The sequence below is a fragment of the Aulonocara sp. 'chitande type north' Nkhata Bay genome, linkage group LG18 (assembly GCF_057382095.1).
Source record: "Aulonocara sp. 'chitande type north' Nkhata Bay isolate Kocher_YH1m ecotype deep benthic linkage group LG18, A_spYH_male_GT1.1, whole genome shotgun sequence".
In the NCBI taxonomy this organism is placed as follows: domain Eukaryota; kingdom Metazoa; phylum Chordata; class Actinopteri; order Cichliformes; family Cichlidae; genus Aulonocara; species Aulonocara sp. 'chitande type north' Nkhata Bay.
In genome coordinates this window covers 1,367,866-1,391,770 of record NC_141361.1, presented here as the reverse complement: position 1 = coordinate 1,391,770, position 23,905 = coordinate 1,367,866, and the positions used below count along the sequence as shown (strand labels likewise).

Below are 23,905 nucleotides of genomic sequence, written 5' to 3'. Positions count from 1 at the left end.
AGTGGGATCACCTCCTGTTCCACTCACTGAGAGCAGTTCATGTTCCAGGGCCATTGAATATGGCATCGAGTTCTGGAGACACAGAGACACAAAAAGAAAACTGATGATGATAAACTCTGGACTCATGTTTTAAAATCAGTTTTGCTTCACAGAAACTCAGGAGGTTGTGAGTAGAGCAGGTCCACAGTTTGATCAAAGTAATGTTTGATTCATTTTAGTATCACTGCATTTATAACTGTTGAATGATTGTGGCTGAGCTGGGTGCTTAGTTAAAGTGTGTGCTGTAGAACATAAAGGATCATTCCCAAGCAGTGAAAGCAGCTTAAAAACGATCCAACAACTAAAACTGGTCCATTCAGAAAAGAGCTGCTGTTAAAAAAGTGCTTCTGCTGGTGTTCTTGTGGTCAGCAAGCTAACTAATGAAGCTCTGCAATGTGAAAGTGTTATTCACAAGCACACAAAAGCTGCTCTCTAAAACCTTCACCAAACAGTGTGAACTTTCCATTTAAATGAAGCAAGAAGAACTGTTTTTAAGGATGACTGGGACATAAAGTTTACCAGGACAGCAGATACAGCACTTATTTTTCACTGAACAATGAAGGAGGCAGCTTTCTTCTGGCAGTTCAGGAACAAACTGCAAGAAGTCTACACTGACCTTTCACCCTTCAGTAAAGGCTCAAACTTGTGTAGAACTATTGCACATTTCTGAGGAGGAAGAGGAAGTGAGAGAAGTGAGACTCAAAGAGGAGACAGAGGGCGACATCATCCAGTAGGCGGGGCTCTCCTTCTGCACTGTGTTCAACCATTGTGTCAATAATAAGTGCTGCTGTGAAGAGAACAATTCTCAGACTGAATGTTGAACATCAGCTAGTTTCTCCTGTTGATTTAAACCTTGTTGTACAGATGGAACATTGGCTGTGGATTATTCTTGCTGCTCTTTTCTTTGGTGAGATACAAACATCAACATGTTTCCTCTGCTTAAATAAATGTGTGAGTCTGATTAATGGTGAGTTTTTAATCATGTTTATTGATCCATCTCTTCCTCTGCATGTTCTGTTCTTCCTCAGAGTGTAAAGGAGAAGACAAAGTGATCCAGGAACAAGGAGATGTCATTGCTGCTGAAGGAGACACAGTTACACTTGACTGCAAATATGAGACCAGTGACTCCAGTCCATATTTGTTCTGGTACAAACAAGAAGTAAATAGTTACCCAAATTATATGCTGCAATGTTTGTCAACATCAACAGTTAAGGCTGAAGAGTTCAACAACGACAGATTTGATGCTAAAATCAACAAAGCAGAAAAGTCAGCTCCTCTGAAGATCCAGAAGCTTCAGCTGTCTGACTCTGCTGTGTACTACTGTGCTCTGCAGCCCACAGTGACAGGAAACAGCAAAACTCTGTACAAAAACCTTTGGAGCAAAGACAACAGAATACTACACAACATCCACTAGAGGGAGCCACACACTGTTAAACCTCTGATTCTTGTGTCATTGGACTGATGACAAAGACAACAAAGAAATGAAGCAGTAAAGATCAGAGACAGAGACAGAGCTGCTGTGGAAGCACAGAACTATTTGATTGGCTGAGCTATTAAACTGTCCCCGCCCACTGAAGTTGAGCTCATCCAATGACATTATTTGTTGGTCATTGTGCTGCAGTGGAAGAACATTGTTCATGTGCTGTCTGTCTGGCTTTAATAACTCCAAAGACATGTTGCTGCACCTCTTTTTGCTTCTATCTCACATTATAGGTGAGTTTAAGAACAGGGATTAAAGTTTAGTTGAAGCTGCTGCATTAAGCAGATATACAGACTGCATTTCACTACTTTTCTTCTTTCTTTTTCCAGGACTAACAGCTGGAGACTCAATCACTCCTCAACAACCTGAAGTCACTAAAACAGAAGGAGAATCTGTCACACTCACATGTGACTATCAGACAAGTTACAGTGGTATTTACCTTTACTGGTACAGACATCATTCTGACCTTCAGGCTCCTCAGTTTATACTCTGGAAAGGAGCAAGAGGATCCACAACTCAGTATATTCCTGATAAACGATATGACTCAGAAACATCAGATCGATCAACTAATCTGACCATAGCAGCCCTAACCCTGGCAGACACAGCTCTCTACTACTGTGCTCTACAAACACAGTGATACAAAGTGTAGAAGAGGCTGTACAAAAACCTGAACACAGATATCTGACTACTCTTCAAAGAGGAGGGAAGTGGTATTCAAAGCACAGCTTCATATCAGATGGATTCTGCTAATTCCTGTTTTATCAGAGTCACTGTGGTTACAGCTGCTAATGAAACACTGTGGGAGGATTCACATGAGCAGCAAATCCACATCAACCACAAACCACCTGCAGGAACGTTCAGACAGAAACAAATTAGTGAATACAGTCAAACAGCAAAAGCTTCTGATAAACAAATATCTCACATTTAGCATATTTTATAACTGACCATGAAAGTAAAACAGGAAACAGACTGGGCACAGAACTAAACCTAAGAACTAGAATTCAAAAACAGAACTCAGAATACAAGAAGTTATAGACAAAGGAGAAATCAAAGAATAACAACAACGTTTCAGTGTGTAACGTGGAGCTGAGCGGTGTGGGTCCGTTGCACCAATGGTGCACGATTAATTCCCAGACTACTGCTCCTTTCTCTGCTGCTTTTACCAACTCTGTCCTTTGTGATGCTAACAGTAATGAGGATCTTTTGGTTGATGAGCTCAGTCATCTGTTTAACTCAGCTTGCTCCTCTGTTCTCGATACCGTGGCTCCTCTAAGGACTAAACTGTTACGTCAACCCTGGTTGAACCAAACTACCATCTACCTACTACCGTCATGCTGAGAGAAAATGGAAAAAGGACAAACTTCAAAAGACTGTTAAAGCTCCCAAGTCTGCCTTCCTGTCAGGTATAATTACAACAATCAGGCACAAGCCTCGAGTCGTAACTGTATGATTAACCCTGATGTCATCACTCATAGAGATGCTTCCCCTGCACTCTGTGATAACTTCCTACAGTATTTCACTGATAAAAGGCCAAGTTCCCGCTTCTCAGTTCCAAACTCCCTTTTATGTCTAAAATTTTGGAAAAAGTAGTTCTTAAGCAACTTCAGTCCTTCTTGGACGCTAACGATGTTGGTGAAAAGTTCCAGTCTGGTTTTAAACCTCGCCACGGCACAGAAACGGCTTTAGTAAGAATTTTTAATGATTTACTTTTAACTTTTAACTGGCGACTCAGGCTGCTCTGTGGTTTTGGTTTTACTTGATTTGACCTCTGCATTCGATACGGTTGATCACCACATTTTATTATCGAGGCTGGAGCTTGTTGTTGGTCTCAAAGGCACAGTACTATCTTGGTTTAAATCATCTCTTTCAGAGAGGACTTGCTATGGGCCAGTACTTTTCTTCTTCTGCCCCTGTCCACTGTGGAGTGCAGGGGTCTGTTCTTGGTCCTACTTTGTTCTGCCTGTACATGCTGCCTTTGGGCTCTACTTTCAACTAATATAACATCTCCTTCCACTGCTATGCCGACCACATCCAAATTTACTTCCCCCTGAACTTGGATGTCTCTGACCCACTACAACCTTTGTTCAGCTGTCTTCATGATGTTAACGTTTGTTTATAACAAAACTTTCTCACTTTGAATGAAAATAAAACTGAAGTAATTGTCTCTGACAGTCATACTGCTCTGGGTCAGTGAACAGACACCCTTGGTCCTCTTGCCAGCTTCTCTCTCACACCGTAAGAAACCTTGGAGTCTTTTTGGATAGCTCTCTGAAATTGGAGAAGCCAGTGTTCTCAGTGGTAAAAACAAGCTTTTATCAGTTGTGTTTGATATCAAAGGCGAAGCCCTATATTCCTCTAAAAGTACTTGAAAAACTCCTTCATGCATTTATCACCTGTAGACAGAACTACTGTAACTCTAACCCAGCTTTTGTGGAAAACTCCTGCAGCTCCAGCACGGGACACCTGCAGACAATGAATAATAATGGATTGGATTTATATAGCGCTTTTCAAGGCACCCAAAGCGCTTTACAATACCACTATTCATTCACTCTCACATTCACACACTGGTGGAGGCAGCTACAGTTGAAGCCACAGCTGCCCTGGGGCAGACCGATAGAGGCGAGGCTGCCGTATCGCACCATCGGCCCCTCTGGCCAACACCAGTAGGCAAGTAGGGTAAAGTGTCTTGCCCAAGGACACAATGACCAGGACAGAGAGCCCGGGGATCGTACCGGCGACCTTCCGGCTACAGATGCGATTCCCAACCCCCTGAGCCACGGTCGCCCAATAACATCTATGTTAGATTGTACACATGTGGACACATTGGACAAAGTCTATCTATCTGTGTGTGGAATCATGTTAAGTGCAGTCTAACCAACAGGTCATGCAAAGCTTTGAAGAATTCCCATCTGAGCAGATGCCAACCAAAGAGAGAGACACTTTGACAAAGCGCTTCTACGTGTTTCAAAGTGAGTGTTACAGGTTTTTGATGTGACTTTAAGATATTGTGTTGTTTTGGGATGACAGGACACATGAGACTGCATGAAATGTTCAGTCTGGTTTATTCACATCGATGAGCGACTGATGGAACTAAAGAGCAATGATGATGATGATGATGAACAAAACAGAAAAGCATCCCACAGCATTAAGTTCCCAGTGGACAGTTCTGCGTGGCATCAGTCCATATGAGAGTCCTCCATGATCCCACAGGGCTTCAATATTGAGGTCCAGGCTCTGAGGAAGCCGGTGCATGGCTCACAGTGTTTCATTGTGTTTGTGTTTCATTGTGTTTGTGAAGTTCACCTGATCGACACACCAGCTGTCAACAACTGTACCATCCGTGCTCCAGTTATGTTGAGTCTTCCCAGGCACCTCAACCCCTACTCACATCTTGCGTCTCAATGGGTCACATGATAGAGTGAGGCAAGGTTTCACCATAGTTTCATCCAAAAGCTCTGCTGATAATGACCCACACCTTTTTTTATAACTTGGATCTTGTGATGAGGCACATGATCAATAGTGTGCCAATGATCCTCTTAAGTGGACAACTCCCACTAGAGTTTAAACACCAAAGGAGAAACCTCTTCTTTTTTTTTTTTTTTTTTTTTTTTCTTTTTTTTCTAAATGACATCAGAAACAGCAGTATGCGACATTACGTGATGGCAGAGCTTCAGTTCATCCTTTGTCATTTTTTTTTTTTTTTTTTTTTTAATAAATAGGACAGGGGGAATGAATGAGAGAGAGAGGGGGAGAGAAAGAAAGAAAACCAAAGGGGAGAAGAGACGGTGAGAAGGGGGGGGAAGAGAGACAAAAAAAAGAAAAAAAAAACTCCTGGGTCACCTGTATGGAGAAAAAAAACAAACAAACAAACAAACAAAAACAAACAGAGGAGACAGCAAACAACAAAGAGCAACATAATAATAGAGAAAACAAAGCACCATCACAATAAACTAGCTAGTCATAGATATCAGTATTTACTAAGTAATAAACGATATTGTGCAGCACGCAAGATAGACAGCGCACAGTGTGCTTTGAGGCAGCAGCCAAGAAAGCTTTAGTCCGCGTCTGTGAATACCCATGTGTGCATACCTGTGTGGATCAGCATGCTTGCATTCCAAAGGTTTCTCCATGTAATGATCTGCTAGGGAGTGTGGGGGGGCCACAGCCCCGTCCTCCAGGGTGTGAAGCGGGTATGGAGGAGATCAAAACTCCAGACATCCAGAGGCCCCCAGAACACAAGAGACCATGGAAGACCAACAGAGGGGCAGCCGCGCCACTCTCCCAGTAAGAGCTGAGGAGAGTCCCAGATGAGGGCTCGCCCAGCAGCCGCGGAGCAGAAGTCAGGGGGAGTTGCAGTGACGCGCCCGTGAGCTCCGCCGGCCCCCAGCTGCGCCTGAGTGACCGAGCCCTAGGCCGAGAGGCCGGGGGCACCCCACCTCCAAAGGGGCCCGAGCGAGCCCCAGGCCCCAGGCCCCGACAAGCGGCCGCCAAGGAGTGAGCCGGTGTGTACCCGGACGCCCACCCCCAGACACAAAGAACCACCAACACACCGACACCTGAGGGAGTCCGCCACCGGCAGGGGAAGTGGTGGTGGGTGGAGATAGGCCTCCAAACCTTGGAGGGCCTGAGGTGTCCCCAGAGAGGTGGCGTCTGATACCCAACCTGACATATAGACACAGACATACAGGCACACACAGACACAAACATCCATTCCCACCCTCATGCTCTCATATGCACTCACTCCACACTCAACCAACGTGGAGACAGACATAAAGAGACGCTGTACACACAATCACACTCCCCAAGCGTACTCTACAAACCGGGTCTAGGTACCCTTGCCCCTGGAGGGGGGAATTGCACCCAGACCCAGGTGGTGTTACCCTTTTCCCTGCGGTGGGGAGAGGCAGACCACCCCGACTCCGCAGCAGCAGGGAGGCCCCACACCCCAGACCGCAGTCGGACGGCCAACTCCTCCTACTAGCCCTCCCGCTCCAGCAGGCCGCAGAGAATGGGGGTGGGAGAAGACTCCAAACCTCTTCAAAAAGCTTCATGAGGTCCAGTCGCCGTCTTCCAAAGCTGCTTAGATCGAATAAACGGTAAATGGACTGGTTCTTATTTAACTCAACACAACGTTCCTCATTCACCTTTTCTATATAAGAGCTTTCTATCTAACATGCACACATATTTATATTCTGATGGATGCGTCGAATCCATCAATCTTCTTCAGTAGTTTATGTAGACTAAAAATGACCATGACAAGCAGAGGACGAATGTCACCACATCAAAGTCTCTTGGTGGCTTTACTGCTTCCACTCAACTGATATATGAGGAAAAAACACTTTGACTTCCTACTTTTGTTCTGTTTCATTCAAAAAAACAAAACATGTAGGTGTTGTGAAAATTGTAATATTTGATTTTAAAAGAGCAATTCTGATTCAAGATGCACCTGAAGAAGTGAAGCAGTGGTCTGCAGGAAAGGAGTCTCTAAACAGGTATGAACAGATCCCTTCACTCAGCCTGTTTGTTTTATGCAGATGTAAGAGCTACATGAAGTCTTCCCTCTGTGACAGTATGAGTGATGATGTCCATGTTAGCATGTTGCCAACGACTGTGCTGGTTTGACCCCTCCTCTCCCTGCAGGGTGGAGCCTGATGGCGTCCGACGGGTGAGCTCGGATCTGAAGAAGTGTACGTTTGATTTTATGATGATTCTTGGAAACAAATCCAACCGTCTTTAAACTACTGTGTCGCTCATTCATATCTCTGATATCAGGAGTCACCATCAAAGAGCCGATCAACGAATAGATGATCGATCAATAACTGCAGCTGGATTTATTTGTTCTCTCTATCAGATTCCTATCAACTCACAATCGACCCAAACACAGTATACAAATGGATCCAGCTGTCTGACAGCAACAGAGAGGTGATGCGTTTGAATGCACAGCAGCCATATCCTGATCATCCAGAGAGATTTGACCGCCCTCAGCTGCTGTGCACAGACGGGCTGACTGGTCCTTGTTACTGGGAGGTTGAGTGGAGTGGATATGTTTCTATAGCAGTGAGCTACAAAGGAATCAAACGGAGAGGACACAGTGATGACTGCTTGTTTGGACTGAACAGTCAGTCCTGGAGCCTGGACTGCTCTTACTCTTACTCTGTCTCGCACAATAACACAGAAACCTTCATCCCCAAAGACGTTGTCTCCAACAGAGTAGCAGTGTATGTGGACCATCCTGCCGGCACGCTGTCCTTCTACAATATCTTCTTGGACTCTCTGATCCACCTCCACACCTTCAACACCACATTCACTGAACCTCTGTATCCTGGATTTGGAGTCTGGTCTCATAATTCTTCAGTGAGAATAATGAAGCCGGTCCATGTGCACTGCTCTCCTCCAACAGAGTAGCAGTGTATGTGGACCGTCCTGCCGGCACAGCAAACAACCTCTATCCTGGATTTGAAGCTTGGTTTCATAATTCTTCAGTCAGTCTGTGCTTAGTTCAGTATAAAACTCTGAGAAGCACTGCTAAATAGACCTTTCAGTCTGCATCTTGCACTCAAAAACACTTTCAGATTCATGGATTCAATGATTTAATGTTTTAAACTCCTCTAAATGATTCCTTCTTAATTTCAATCCGTTGAAGATTGAAGCTTCCAGCAACCGTAGAGTGTGAGCCAGGGTCCAAGCTGGACAGGTCACCAATCTGAGACAGGGCTGACATTAACTTCATTCCACTAACTGCATGTCTTTGGACTGTGAGAGGAAGCTGGAGCACCCAGAGAGAATCCAAACAAACAAGCTGAGAACATACAAACTCCACACATGAAGGTGAAGCTGGACTCGGGACTTTGTTGCTGTGAGGTGACGGTGCTGACCTCTGCACCAAAGCTCTTCTGACATGGGGCTGAGAAAATATTTTGCACTGCTGATCAGAAAGAGAAATTCCTGCTTGAACAATGTTCTTTGTGTGATAAAGACTAAATATATATTGATCTTCAGTTTTCTTTACTGATGTGCTTTGTGTGAAGTGTGTTTCTTCTGCTTCGAGTATTTTAAAGTCACTGATACAACAACCACGTTTTTCCTCACCTGGAGACTTTCAATGAGAGCTTTAGATGAGAAATTCATCATGATGTTTAAATTGAATTCAACTTTATTTACACAGCACCAAATCACAACAACAGCCGCCTCAAGGTGCTTTATATTGTAAGGTCGACCCTACAATAATACACGCAGAGAGAAACCCAGCAATCATATGAAGTCCAGATATGTAATAGTCATTAACATGATCAGAGCCACGAGTGGTTTTAATCTCAGGAAGTTTATACAACAACTTGTAGCACCAACTGTAGTTAAATGAGGCTGCACAACATGAAATGCAGACTACAGAATTTCACTTTAATAATACTGAATGAGAGGAGCAGCAGCTAAGTCGTCTACATAAACCTGGAACAGTGTTTATTGATAGGCTGCGGACACTGCGCTGGTTGCCTGGGGTCAGGAAACTCTCAGGGTTTGCCTGCTCTCGTTGTGCCTAACTGAGCTAGTCTGGGTAAACAGGCACAACATTCACTGGCTTCATCTGGACTGAACCACGGGGAGAACCGGTGACAAGAACACTCTTCCTCCGGGAAGAGGGAGCATGGCTCCTCATCCTCCCACCACAACCACACCAATGATGAAGCTGGTTCATTCATGGAACTGTCTGGAATGCCGAATAACAGGAGCTCTTACAAGCTGGGCACCAGCGTCACAGCTTGAATGCTGGGTGGCAGCGGTGATGGTGGTGACCTGGGTGACCGGTGCAATAAGACTGCTGACTAAGAAGGCAGCAACAGACGAACTCCAGAAAACTCATCTCCAGTCAACCAGGGAACACATGATGGTAGGTCAACATAGACTGACACAGACACTGAGGAATAAACAGCACTATTTAAACACCCGAGGGTCAGAGGCATCAGGAGAAACAAGAGTGTAACAAGACGCAGGTGAGGATCATCAGAAGCAATGAGACAGAAGGTAAAACTAGACCAGCAACCGTCAGGACGTCAGAACCTTTAACTAGGGGAGCTGACACGAGAGGACACGATCGGAAAGGGAACAAATTAAACTCTGAACCAGGTGAACAACATTACTGCAAATACTTTGTGTTACAAATATTTTTCAGAGTCACCTATTTTAATGCAGCCCCTCACTCTGACAGTGTAATTTCACAGGATTAACTAATTTATTTGGATCACGTTTGAAATGTCATGATTTTTGCTGTAGATTAACAGATGGGAGCATTCAGACCACTGCAGTAGCAACAACCAGTTCAGTCAGCGCTACTTTCTCCTGAGATGAAGCCAAAATGTTCCTTTCTTTCTTTCCGTGTTTAGAAGCATCTGGACCTGCTCGTCATCACTCGTGTCCACTTCTTACACTTACAGTGCATTTTTGAGGAACACCTTTACTGTGTATATATCACGGTTATTATAGTGAACTAATATAATCTGCATGTGAAAAGCCTTTTGGTTAACTAAAACAAAAATAAAAACTAGACCTGAAATTATTTTGTGAACTTGGAAAAAAGAAAGATTAACGGTGGAAATCCCCGTAGTTTCAATATTTGTGAATTTGATCAAAACGTTCAGAATGTGCTTTATGAGGCTTTATGAGGCTTTATGTGACGTTTGCCATCCAGGCAATAATAATTAATAAAGACTAAAACTAAAACAGGCAATGACAGTTAAAAATAAATATTCTTAAACATTGCAAACTAAACTGAAATGATTCAACTCAATCTAAAAACTTATTAAACCTACATTGAATTAAAAGCCAAATGTGATGGTCTCTGTCGTCTCCGGCTGATTTCTCGGTTTGTTTGCTGTCTGTCTCTGGACTTTAGTTTTCTCTCTCTCCTCTGTCTGTGTTCCTTTGTTGTTGTTTGTGTTCCTTTGTTGTTGTTTGTGTTCCTTTGTTGTTGTTCGTGTTCCTGAGTGGGCCTCGTCTCAGCTTGCTGCCTCTGACCTGACCCACGTGTCTCCGATGATCTCAAATGCAGAATTGAGCTGGCTGTCATTCTTCACTGGACTGTTGGATTAGAGTTAGTGAAGCCCTGGCTCCTCCTGCTCAGTGTTTGTGCTGCTTCTGATGCTTCAAGATACTTGCTGTGTGTTTCTTCTGTGTAGACTCCTGGTTTTGATCTTCCCAGGTGTGTGGTAAGACAAACCCTGAGTTGAGAGAGTGTTGTGTGGACTCCTTTCCTCCCTGGAGTCCCTGGAGCACTATACGGCTCCAATGAACTTTACAAATCATATATTTGAGTCCAACCTGCCTACCAACACAGATACACAAAGTCAAAATATGTAATGTAAAGCCTTAAGACTGCATTATAATAAACAACTAAATGTTCCAAAATGCAAAACAGAACTACGAATGTTGAACAACCTTAAAAGTTCAAACATTATTAATCGCACCAAATCTCAACAACAGTCCCCTCAAGGTGCTTTATATTGTGAGGTAGACCCTACAATAATCAGACCCAAGATCATGTGCAGCCGATATTTTACAGAATCTGTCCTCTGTGTTGGAAAGGCTGTCAACTGTGTGTGGGAGCCCCCTTGTGGCGAGAGGGCACAGGTGCACTATTGAACACATGTTCCAGGGATCAGAGTTTGAGCGGACTGACTCAGCGGGGGATGTCGACACACAGTGTGAGTCGTGCGCGTTGCTAAAGAACTGAGTGGACGTGGAGCCCTGCCTGGAAAGGACAGCTTTAGTCTTTTAGGCATTTAGTGGATGTAGAAGTGCAATGTGTATTGGCCTGTTCACCTGTGTGGCCAGTTCATGCTGCTAATGTTGTACACAATAATAATACTGCACACTTTGTATTGATCCCCGTGGGGAAATTCACTCAGTGAAGCAGTGGGCAGACACCAGTGCAGCGCCCGGGGAGCACTGTGTGGGGATGGTACCTTGCTCAGGGGTATCTCAGGGTAGCCGTTCAGGGGATTCGAACCCCTGACCTTACGATCATGGGGCAACCGCTTTGGTTGATTGGCTGTTTTGTGTTGTTGGGTGTATTGGCAATTAATGTCATGGACTGTAAGGTTTTCTGAGTAGTGCATGGAGATCTTCATATCGGAATTTCCATTTGTAGTTCTGGTCAGACTGGAAGAAAGCTCATGAATCTTAATTCATGACTTAAATGTTTGTTATATTCAGTATTTTGTATATGTTCTGCTCTTGTTAGCTAACAGCTAACAGCCCCCCCACCTACGAGTTCTTGTACATCCTCTGTAAGCCTGCGGTTGCATTACTGTGCTGCTGTGCTGCGCTGTTAAGCTACAGAATCACAGTAAAGACGGAATAACCTTATTTGTGCGTCCTGTGTGTTCTGACCGACACCGCAAGGTGAACACCACTGCTATTCAGCCAACGCCGATACAGTCCTGGGTTCAACCCAAATTAACTCAGAATCAGAACAGAAGCAGAAAGAATGGCTTCTAAGTACACAGCAGATTGTCTCTCTCACTCACTGTCTGACTGCTACAACTATCACAGCCGAACATAAAGACAGGTTCAGATATGCTTTTTTCCCTGCTGTCAAATAATTGTGTAGTTATCAGTGAATTCACTGTCACTGATGATTCCAGGGAATCCTCTCCTCCCCAAACTTTACAGTCTGAACGGGAAACTTGTGCAGACACTGATGTGGTGAAGCCAGCCGTAAAAGTCACTGTCTGGATGTACTTGTACTTGTAACTGCACCTCTTTAGTTTCTTTTAACACCAGCAGATGTTTCGCTGTTCATAAAGACCCTAAACAGGTTTCTGTCTGGCTCCACCCACTGATGCTGAACTCAGCCAATGAGATGGTCTCTTCCTGCAGAACTCCAGCCAGCCTGATGTTGAGGAGAAGGCTGTGCAGCAGAGAGGCTGCTTAGTCTTTTCATTTTGCTGAACTTTGTTCATCTGCTGTGTGACTTCAGCACCTGAAACATGTTCCTTTACCTGTTTGTACTTTTCTCTCACTGCATAGGTGAGTGTTAGAACACAGAAAAGTCTCATGGTGACAAGATTTGATCAGGAAATAAAAACCAGAGGAGACACAGATTCAGGGAGGAGCTGAGCTGCGACTGAAGAGCAGACGAGACAGAGAAACCTCCACATTCAACACAGAAGATTCAGTCCAACATGTTGTTGTTGGGCTGTTATGAAACTTCTCTGTTAATCATCATGATTCTAACAGGTACATGTGAAAAAACTTCATCCTAATATTTTAATTATTATTCACGATTTCTTTGTAAAATATTTACAGATTTCTGTTTCTTTAGGTGTCAGCTGTCAACAACTCACTGCCAGCAAAACTGAAGAGTCCAGTTTGGAAGGCAGCACAGCTACTCTGTCCTACAGATACTCCAGACAAGCAACTGGAAGTGATCAGTTCTACTGGTATCGACAATATCCTGGAAAACCACCAGAGTTCCTGACCTTTAACTTGGGAACACAAAACACAACAAATTCCAAACTTTCTGTCAGAATGGTCGATGACAGAAATGGTCTGAACCTTCAGATCTCCTCTGCTGCAGTGTCTGACTCTGCTGTGTACTACTGTGCTGTGAGGCCCACAGTGACAGGAAACAGCAAAACTCTGTACAAAAACCTTTGGAGCAAAGACAACAGAATACTCCACAACATCCACTAGAGGGAGCCACAGTCTGTTAAACCTCTGTAGACTCTGAGAGAATGAGGCACAGCTGTGACAGCGAACTTCAGCAGCTACAATAACGTCACGAGTCTCCTGAGTCTTGTAATCACAGTGTTCAGCTCAGGTGAAGCCTGTCATGCAGCAGCAGAGCAGCAGAGCTGGAAGAAACACAGCCGTGGGAACATTCCTGTTTCAAACCAAACACTCATCTTTCTCCGTTTTGTTTGCTCACAGAATATTAAGAATATTTTAATAGATGATTTTAGCTCTTGCAGATGATTCATTCAGCAGATTACAACTAGAAAACAGATTTTTACGGGAGGCTTTGATTAACCTGAAATTGCTCTTTGAGTATAAATGTGTGTGAAAGGGTGAATGAGGCTGTTGTATGAAGCACTCTGAGCGCTCAAGTAGAAAAGTGCTTTATGAGAAGCAGGAAGCTGAAGCTGATAAATGGAGCAAGTCTTGTTTTTCTTCATTTTACTGAAGCTCTTTATAAACCTTTTCCTTCTTAAGGCTTTTTTCTTTTGTATGAAAAATAAATTCCTCGCTAATACACACGTCAATGCCAGACTTAATAATGAACCTACTTTAAAAACATGCACATTACATTACATGACCTAAAAGGTGGTGTCAAAGACTTATCCACGTTCTATCTGAACATATTAATGCTCACAAAGATGAAAGTTTCCCAAGGCACGAGCATGTACATGAGCTTCCTCTTTTACTCCTGCTGAAACATTTGTTCACAACATTACCGGAGAAGATACGCCAAAGACAGGGTCATGGCCAAACGCTACTGTTGCTCAATACATAACACAACAGAGACCATTTGTGACACACGTCTTCCTCTGATCAGATTTCAAAGCCAAAACATTTTAGAATAAATTTACAGGTAGCTCCATGCCCTCCTGGGTTTTAAATGCACCTTAGAACACACATGCATCAACACTACAATGAGCGGGTGGAGGGAGGTTTGGAGTCTTCTCTCACCCCCATTCTCTGCGGCCTGCTGGAGCAGGGGGGGCTAGGAGGAGGAGTTGGCCGTCCGACTGTGGTCTGGAGTGTGGGGCCTCCCTGCTGCTACGGAGTCGGGGCGGTCTGCCTCTCCTCACCGCAGGGAAAAGGGTAACACCACCTGGGTCTGGGTGCAGTTCCCCCCTCCAGGGGCAAGGGTACCTGGACACGGTTTGTAGAGTACGCTTGGGGAGTGTGATCATGTGTACAGCGTCTTGTTATGTCTGTCTCCACGTTGGTTGAGTGTGGAGTAAGTGAGAGCATGAGGGTGGGAATGGATGTTTGTATCTGTGTGTGCCTGTATGTCTGTGTCTATATGTCAGGTTGGGTATCAGACACCACCTCTCTGGGGACATCTCAGGCCCTCCAAGGTTTGGAGGCCTATCTCCGCCCACCACCACTTCCCCTGCCGGTGGCGGACTCCCTCAGACATCGGTGCGTTGGTGGTTCTTTGTGTCCGGGGATGGGCGTCCAGGTACACACCGGCTCACTCCTTGGCGGCCGCTTATCGGGGCCTGGAGCCTGGGGCTCGCTCGGACCACTTCGGAGGTGGGGTGCCCCCGGCCTCTCGGCCTGGGGCTCGGTCACTCAGGCGCAGCTGGCTGCCGGCGGAGCTCACGGGCGCATCACTGCAACCCCCCCTGGCTTCTGCTCCGCGGCTGCTGAGTGAGCCCTCATCTGGGACTCTCCTCAGCTCTTACTGGGACAGTCGCGCGGCTGCCCCTCTGTTGGTCTTCCTTGGTCTCTTGTGTTCTGGGGGCCTCTGGATGTCTGGAGTTTTGATCTCCTCCATACCTGCTTCATGCCCTGGAGGACGGGGCTGTGGCCCCCCCACACTCCCTAGCAGATCGTTACATGGAGAAACCTTTGGAATACAAGCGCGCTGATCCACACAGGTATGCACACGGGTGTTCACTGCTCGTAGACTTAAATTACACCTTTCTTGGCTGCTACTTCGAAGCACATCTGTCCTGCGTGCTGCACAACAACATTGAATATTTAGTATTTACTGCTGTTTACACTTAGCTAGATTAATGCGATGGTGTTGTGTTTAGTATGTTGCTTTGGTTTTTTTGTTTTTTTGCTTGTTTTCTATTCTTCTCTCAACAGGTGATCCAGGAGATTCTTATTTTTTTTCTCCCCCCCTCTCTCACTGTCCCTCTCCCCTTCTGTTTTTCCTTTCCTTCCTCTTTCTTTCTCCCTTTCCTATCCCTCACTCATGTCTGTCCCGTCTGTAACATCTGAAAATAAAATATAATAAATAATAAAAACAAAAATCGACCAAATGGACCAATACGGCAATGCCACGAAGATCCATTTGGCAAAGTAAATCCATTGGGTATCCTTGTTGGTCTTCAGACAACAATTCTGACGGCTAAAGAACCAAATGGGACAGGCAAAAAAAAAAAAAAAAACATACACAAACTATTCTGAGATGTTTCTTGAATTCAGGACTTCTTACACATTTTTCTCCAAATGTCTCAAGTTTCAGACTTTTTAACTGTGTGAGTATCAGCGACTCTCTGACTCTGTCTACATCGTTAATGTGACTTCTGCTTGTGTGACGTGTCACACGGCTCCCTTAAATCATTTTGGTTATAAAGTGTGTGAAGCACAGGAGGAGGAGTGACTGAGAGCAGAGAGGAGGAGCAGAGATTCAGGGAGGAGCTGAGCTGTTACTGAACTATAGAAGAGAGAAAAACCTCCACATTCAACAGAGTTCAACACAAAACAAACTTTATGTTCCTCAACATGCTGTCATTACATCACTGTGTGTTTCCTCTGATTCTTCTCACTCTCACAGGTCTGCTCACCTACACAGGAAACTATGTTCAATTCAAATTATTCATTAACGTCAATTATTGATTGAAAACGTTCTCTCTTCCTTCAGGTGTCACATGTGATCAGCTCACTCCAGTCAAAGATGAAGAGTCCAGTGTAGAAGGCAGCACAGTTACTCTGACGTACACTTACAAAGTGTCAACTGGTGATTATTTCTTCTGGTATCGACAACATCCAGGAAAACCTCCAGAGTTCCTGATCTCACACTCACCTTCAGGATCAGTAGGAGAAGAAAAAGTTCCTGGACTGAAGATTCAAGTGAAGGGAACAGAAATCAAGATGAGCATCTCCTCTGCTGCAGTGTCTGACTCTGCTGTGTACTACTGTGCTGTGAGGCCCACAGTGACAGGAAACAGCAAAACTCTGTACAAAAACCTTTGGAGCAAAGACAACAGAATACTCCACAACATCCACTAGAGGGAGCCACACACTGTTAAACCTCTATGATTTGTTAGGATGCAGGTTGTGATGATTAAAATGAAAACTATTTGAAGTATAAAATAACAATTCTTGTGGGATGAACTTTCAGCTGGCGTTTTTGTGGCCTCGGCAATAATGTTCTCAGCTACCTCGTGTTGAATTATAATATTATTTTATGCCATGTTAGACCCCTAATTAAAGATTGTGAATTATTGTGTAGTTTTAGTTTGCATTATTCTCCTGAATTAGAAGAAGGTGATAACTATTGCATTAGTTAAACTGATTTGCATTACATTAAACTGCTGATTTATTGTGAATGAAGGATATTGTTTATGATGCATTATACTGCTGAGTTATAAGAAAAATACTGTTCGCAGAAAGTCATCGCCTATTTGTCTGATTAGAAGAGAACAGAATATACTGGAGCTTCCTGCTCCATCTCAGCAGGAGCAGATAAACGGGGAGCCAAGGTCGTAGCTTAGGCGCCGTGTGAGAGAAAAGCATGTGAATGTTTAGGCTTTTATGATAAGGTGGGGGCACCAGAGGCTATAAAAGTTTGAGCAATGCTCCACCATTTTGAGATCTGAGGCTGTCTGCATACAGTGTCCATCTCCCACGCGTGTGATCATTAAAATCATCGTTTGACTCAACCCGGCCGGACCAGTGTTGTTATTGTGGTTTTTTCCTCTTGTATCCATCCCCAATTTTGAACTCGTAACACTCGTCCTCTCTTATAATCCTTGAACATCAGCCTCAGGAGCAGCAGAACATGACACTGCAAAGCAGAGCCCTGACACAACCAGATGAGTCCAACCAAATATTCAAATTCTTTATATTCTGTGAAGTTGTATTATATTCTATATAAAAGTTCAAAATTGCAAATTTACAGGTCAGGACAGATAATAACAGTTTGACAATTAGTCAGTGATTCAGCAGCCTGATGGATAGAAACTCTTTTTGAGATTGTTCTTCCTTGCTTTCACACTCCTGTAGCGACTGCCAGATAGCAGGAGTGTGAACAGTGTGTGCTGTGGGTGGGGCCTTTCCTTGATGATGTTGTGAGTCCTTTGCATGACCCGAGTGTTGTAAATGTCCTGTAGTGGTGGGAGGGGTACTCCATAGACGAGTCGATTACACGCTGGAGAGCCTTCCTGTCCTGAGTGGTGCTGTTCCCGTACCACACTGTGATGGAGTTTGTCAGGATACTCTCCACTAGGGATGGGTACCGGTGTCATGGCACCGGTTCTGACATAAACGGTAGTAACCAGACCGAAAAGCAGCGCACATTTCGGTGCTTTTTTTTCCTGAGCTGTGATACACTTTAGATTCTAGCCAATCATTTTACGTTTCCGAGGATAGTAGGCGGGGCCAGGTACGTACGTTCAGTTAGAGCAGAGCTACAGATTAAAAAGGCCCAAGGCGAAGCGATCAAAAGTCTGGCTGTACTTCACAGCAAAAGATGCAAACTCAGCAGCAACAAGTGCTTTAAGCTGATACTGTGATACTGTCAAAGGAGGTAACACCTCAAATCTGATGAAACACCTGGCGACGCATAGCGTTTTTTTTTAAAAGCAGAGAAATGCGCCGTATTTGATAGCTTGCTGCGAGACCTCACACCGAGTGCATCTACTGCGGGTGGGTTGCCTGTTATCGGACCCAGAGTTAGCAACATCCCCCAAAAACCCGAAGAGGAGAGTCCTGGCCCCTAGCCCTGCCAGTGTAGCAGAAATGATGAGGATGATGATGCAGCAGCAGCCGTTCTTCTCTGCGTGAGTAGCTTAATGTTGTTCGTGTGTAATTTACGTTGAGTAGGCTAACCACGTTATTACATTAATGCATGTAAGGTAAACTAGCAAACATCATCATAGCTACATGTGGCTGTCTTCTTGTTTGATGGCAGATACTCCCTTCACCCTGGACAAAAAGGCTAAAATGACCAAAGAAAAAGTGGGAAACAGCTAAACATGAGAGGTTTAGGACAAAGTTTGTGTTTTTTCCATGTTTAAGCACTGCTTCCAGCCAAGAGTGATACCATATATGCCCCACAGCTGCAGAAAAGGCTAACATTGTTATCTTTTCACAAAAAAACAGCTGAACATGAGAGGTTTTTGGACCAATTTTGTGTTCTCAATGTTTTAAGCACCGGTTTGAGCACCGTTTAAGCACCGGCACAGTTTCAAAAGTACCAGTTTGGCACCGGTATCGGATAAAACCTAAACGATACCCATCCCTACTCTCCACTGTGCATTTGTGAAAGTTGCTGAGCAGTTTAGAGGTTAATCCAGATTTTCTCAGCTTCCTTAGGAAGAAGAGTTGTTGTTGAGCCTTGTTGATGATCTACTGTGTGTCATGGGTCCAGGTGAGATCCTCACTGATGTGAGTGCTGAGGAATTTGAAGATCTTCACCCTCTCCACCCGAGTCCTGTTGATGTATAGTGGGGCGTGCTGCTTTCTCCTGATTCTTGGGTCAATAATCATCTCCTTAGTCTTAGCATTTAAGGAGAGATAATTTTCCAGGCACCATGACAGCAGCTGAGCCACCTCTTCCCTGTAAGCAGCCTCCTTTTTACTAGTGATCAGCCCCGTGATGGCTGTGTCGCCAATGAACTTAATGATGGAGGTGTTGCTCTGGAAGGGGACACAGTCGTAGCTGAAGAGGACGTACAGGAGTGGACTGAGCACTGGTTCCAAGTGTCTGTCTCCTGTTTCATAATCAGGAGACAGACACTATCTCTACTTTTAAGATCAGGCTTCAAACTTTCCTTTTTGCTAAAGCATATAGTTAGGGCTGGACCAGGTGACCCTGAATCCTCCCTTAGTTATGCTGCAATAGACGTAGGCTGCCGGGGATTCCCATGATGCACTGGGTGTTTCTTCTTCACTCACTATGTGTTAATAGACCTCTCTGCACTGAATCATATCTGTTATTAATCTCTGTCTCTCTTCCACAGCATGTCTTTGTCCTGTCTTCCTTCTCTCACCCCAACTGGTCACAGCAGATGGCCCCGCCCCTCCCTGAGCCTGGTTCTTCCTGTTAAAAGGGAGTTTTTCCTTCCCACTGTCGCCAAAGTGCTCGCTCATAATCATATAATTGTTGGGATTTTCTCTGGTTTCTTGTGTTATTGTGGGGTCTTTACCTTATAGTGCAAAGCAACTGGAGGCAACTTTTGTTGTGATTTGGCATTGTGTAAATAAAACAGAATTGACTTGAACAAGGACAGCTGTAAAAATAACCAGCAGATGTTTCGCTGTTCATAAAGACCCTTAACAGGTTTCTGTCTGGCTCCACCCACTGATGCTGAACTCAGCCAATGAGATGGTTTCAGCCAGCCTGATATTGAGGAGAAGGCTGTGCAGCAGAGAGGCTGCTTAGTCTTTTCATTCTGCTGAACTTTGTTCATCTGCTGTGTGACTTCAGCACCTGAAACATGTTCCTTTACCTGTTGGTACTTTTCTCTCACTGCATAGGTGAGTGTTAGAACACAGAAAAGTCTCATTGTGACAAGATTTGATCAGAGTTATTATTAGCAGATTTCTTCATCTCATTATGCTCACAAAGGAAGAAAAAGACTGACTGACATGAATCATTCATTTGCAGCTTTGGGCTCCATGAACAGCATAAAGCAGGAACGTGCTGAAGAAGCTGTTGCAGAGCGAGGAAACATCAACCTGACCTGTACATATGATGGTTCTATCTACAATATCCAGTGGTACCGACAGTACCAGAGATCCAGACCAGAGTTCCTGCTCTACATCACAGAGGAAGGATCAGTTCATCGAGCTGTGTCGGGATTCTCAGCTCACATTGACAAAACAGAGAAACGTGCAGATCTGGAGATCTCCTCTGCTGCAGTGTCTGACTCTGCTGTGTACTACTGTGCTGTGAGGCCCACAGTGACAGGAAACAGCAAAACTCTGTACAAAAACCTTTGGAGCAAAGACAACAGAATACTCCACAACATCCACTAGAGGGAGCCACACACTGTTAAACCTCTGATTCTTGTGTCATTGGACTGATGACAAAGACAACAGAGAAATGAAGCAGTAAAGATCAGAGACAGAGAGTCAGTCCCTGTGTTGACAGCAGCTCTCTAGTTACCTTCCTGTCCTCTCATGCTTGTTCTCTCTTTCCACTGAGTGTGTTTCTAGTCATAAGATTGTGCAGAAGCAGATGGTCACTGTCTGGGTGAGTGGCTGGTGTTTTTACTTTATTTATATAGCACATTTAATAACAACTAAATGTTGGCTAAAGTGCTGTACAAAGATAAAAAAAATTACACAATAACAAATAACAAATACCTGGTAGCTGACGCGTATATGGATAAATAGGTCACTCTCATGCTGTGTTGAAAGCCAGTGAGTAAGTCAGACAGATAGCCTGACTGTTCAGCCCTTTATAAGCCATCAATAAAATTTTGTATATAATTCTAAAGTGGAGTGGGAGCCAGCAAAGTGAGACAAGACCCGGGGAAATACGTTCGTCTCTCTTCATAGGTGTCAGGAGATGAGCTGCAGCGTTCTGGACCAGCTGGAGCCGTGCTAGACAAGAGCTAGCAAGGCTAACACCTACATGTAATGAATTACAGTAGTCCACAGTGTGAATAAAATCGTGAATATCCCTTTCCAGGTTTTTAAAAGGTAAGTATGATCTCACCTTGGATAAGAGCCTCAATTTTTAAAAAGGCAGCTGTACTACAGAGTTACGGTAATCTGTTTTTCAAAGGTAAATTTACTATGCAGTATAACCCTCAAATATTTTGCATGCGGTTTAACAAAAGGTGCTAAACTGTGCAGGTCAAGATCTGGGTACTAGAATGGCAGCTTGGTCCAAAGATGATCACTTCAGTTTTTTCCTCATTAAAATTAAAATTTGTTTTAGGCCATCCAGGTCTTCTCTTCGCAGAGACACTGAAACGAAGATTCCAGCAAAGTGGAGGTGTTACTCTTTATCCACAGATATATCTGAGTGTCGTCGGCATAACAATGAAAACAGATGTTATGTTTCCTGAAGATTAAGCCTAGTGGCAACATATAGGTAGAGAACAGAACTGGGCCTAATACAGATCCCTGTGGAACACCGCAAGTAAAGGGAGCTGAAGAAGAGATAAAACCTCTGAGGCTCACAGAAAAAGTCCTGTCGGAGACGCATGGCCTGAACCAGTCCAATGGAGTGTCTTTGATACCGCAGTGCTCCAGTCAGGAGATCCGGATGCTGTGATCGACGGTATCAAAGGCAGCGGTCAAGTCTAAGAGCACAAGCACAGCCGAGTCACCTGAGTCAGTGGCTAAAAAAAGGTCATTAAAAACTTTTAAGAGTGCAGTTGCGGTACTGTGAAAGGCTTTAAATACAATAATACAACTTTATTTGTATAGTACATTTAAAAAAACAGTGGTACGCCAAAGTGCTTTACAATAAAAACAGGAAAATTAAGACATGATTAAATAAAAGACTATTAACAAAGTACCACATATGTCATCAGGTTGACGGCACTAATTACACAGCAATAAAAGGGAATATAAGAACAAAGTTACTAAGAACAGAAATAGCTGAAAGAAAAATTACATAAATAAAAAATTGAACCAAATGTAAAATAGGGACACTAACTAGATGGAAAAGTTATGTTAAATAAGTGAGTTTTTAAACGGGATTTAAAAAGATAAAACGGAGTCTGACGCACGGATAGCGATGGGAAGGTTGTTCCACAGATTCGGTGCAACCAGGGCAAAAGCACGGTCACCTCTAGATTTAAGTCTAGATCTAGGCTGAGCCAGGAGTAATTGGACTGAAGACCTGAGGGCTCGCCCAGGGACATATAGACTAAGAAGGTCGACAAGATAACGAGGGGCTGAATTATTTATAATTTTAAAGGTGAGCAACAAAATTTTAAATTCAATGCGATATTTTATGGGTAACCAATGCAAATCAATAAGAACTGGGGTGATAGAGGCATGCTTTCTAGTACCAGTCAGGAGGCAAGCCGCAGCATCCTGGACAAGCTGAAGTCTGTGAAGGAGAGCGGAGTGAAGACCAGAGGGAGTTACAGTAATCCAATCTAGAAGTCACAAAAGCATGAATGAGCTTTTCAAGATCTTTATGAGGGACATAGTGCTTAGCCTTAGCAATAAGGTGCAGTTGGTGGAAGCTAGATTTGATTACTGAAGACACTTGTTTGTTAAATTTGAAAGAGCTGTCCAGCAGGACACCTAGGTCACTAACTGCAGAGAAAGCAGTGGCAAAGGAACCAAAGGTATCAGCTGATAGGCCCCTGGGGATATGGTTGCCAAACACCACAATCTCCGTTTTCTTTTCATTCAGGATAAGGGAGTTGCCTGAAAGCCATTCTCTGACTTCTCTCATGCACTCGAGGAAGCAGTGCAACGAAGGAGCAATGTCGTTAAAGCCCGACTGAAACTTCTCTAGCATATTGTGACTATTTAGAAAGGATTGCAACTGATCAAACACAATCTTTTCTAAGATTTTTGACAGAAAGGAGAGCTTAGAAATTGGTCTAAAATTTGCAAGGATAGAGGAAGGTTAGGGTATTCAGAATATTAGTTAAACCAGACCCAAACCTGTCCTAATTACATGTTTCACTCCAATCAACATGTTGATTTTACACATTTGTTATTCTTCAGCACTTGTCTTGCATAATGTTCTGGGCACTGTTCCTGCATGTTGTCACCCACACTGTTCCAAAAAATAGTAATGTCAAAGTATCTTACTGTATATTTTACAGTTTTGTACTGTCTTTCTAGAATATCATTAAATTTACATAAGTAGACTGTGATTTTACATGTCAAATTTAATTTATGACTGTGCATAAATCCCCCCTAATATTGGTATGATCCGAGCTCAGACACTAAAGCTGTGTCCCAATTCAGGGTCTGCACGCTTGAAGTACGCGCACTACGCGCACTACGTACGGTGCGTACTATAAGTACGAGAAGTGCGGAAGTGAGAGGCTTGTGAAATGGGACGGCATACGCTTCGTCGCGCTGTTCAGGTTGCCTAGCAACCATGATACTAACCGCGAGACACGTTACATACAGCTTTGTTTGACAGAAATGAAGGAGAAAAATGTTTTGTTGGTCATTCATTTTTGTCATGACATCACTTTGATTAGTTGAGTATCTGAGGCTGAGACCACAGGACTGTAAACATGATTGTTGGGCTTCATTTCTGTGCTGAAGTCATTTAAGATTAGTTAGTAAATAACAATTAGTTAATGTTGTTCATGAGACTAAAGTCATCTCACTGTGGTAATGTAAATATAATATGGCCAATATTATAGTATTGTCAGATTATTATGAGATATATATATCTATATATATATAGATATATATATATATATTAGGGGTGCAACGATACACAAAATTCACGGTTCGGTTCGGTTCGATACTTTGGTGTCACGGTTC

The 23,905-nt window shown here is 43.8% G+C and overlaps 1 protein-coding gene across 1 annotated transcript; it reads left to right on the top strand.

The window, feature by feature from the left end:
* The first annotated feature begins 4,403 nt into the window (after positions 1-4,403).
* LOC147307567 (stonustoxin subunit beta-like) lies at positions 4,404-8,193 on the top strand. Its single transcript, XM_086271921.1, has 4 exons — positions 4,404-4,488; positions 6,960-7,011; positions 7,160-7,206; positions 7,371-8,193. The coding sequence occupies exons 1-4, from the start codon at positions 4,404-4,406 to the stop codon at positions 7,922-7,924; spliced, it is 738 nt and encodes a 245-aa protein (XP_086128047.1). The 3' UTR covers positions 7,925-8,193.
* Positions 8,194-23,905: the final 15,712 nt, after the last annotated feature.

Excerpts from the sequence above, each read along its gene's own strand:
- LOC147307567 (XM_086271921.1), top strand. The coding sequence starts at position 4,404 with ATGCAAAGCTTTGAAGAATTCCCATCTGAGCAGATGCCAACCAAAGAG. Across the intron at positions 4,489-6,959 it reads GCGCTTCTACGTGTTTCAAA|ATGCACCTGAAGAAGTGAAG; the intron begins GTGAGTGTTACA and ends TTCTGATTCAAG. Across the intron at positions 7,012-7,159 it reads GGAAAGGAGTCTCTAAACAG|GGTGGAGCCTGATGGCGTCC; the intron begins GTATGAACAGAT and ends CTCTCCCTGCAG.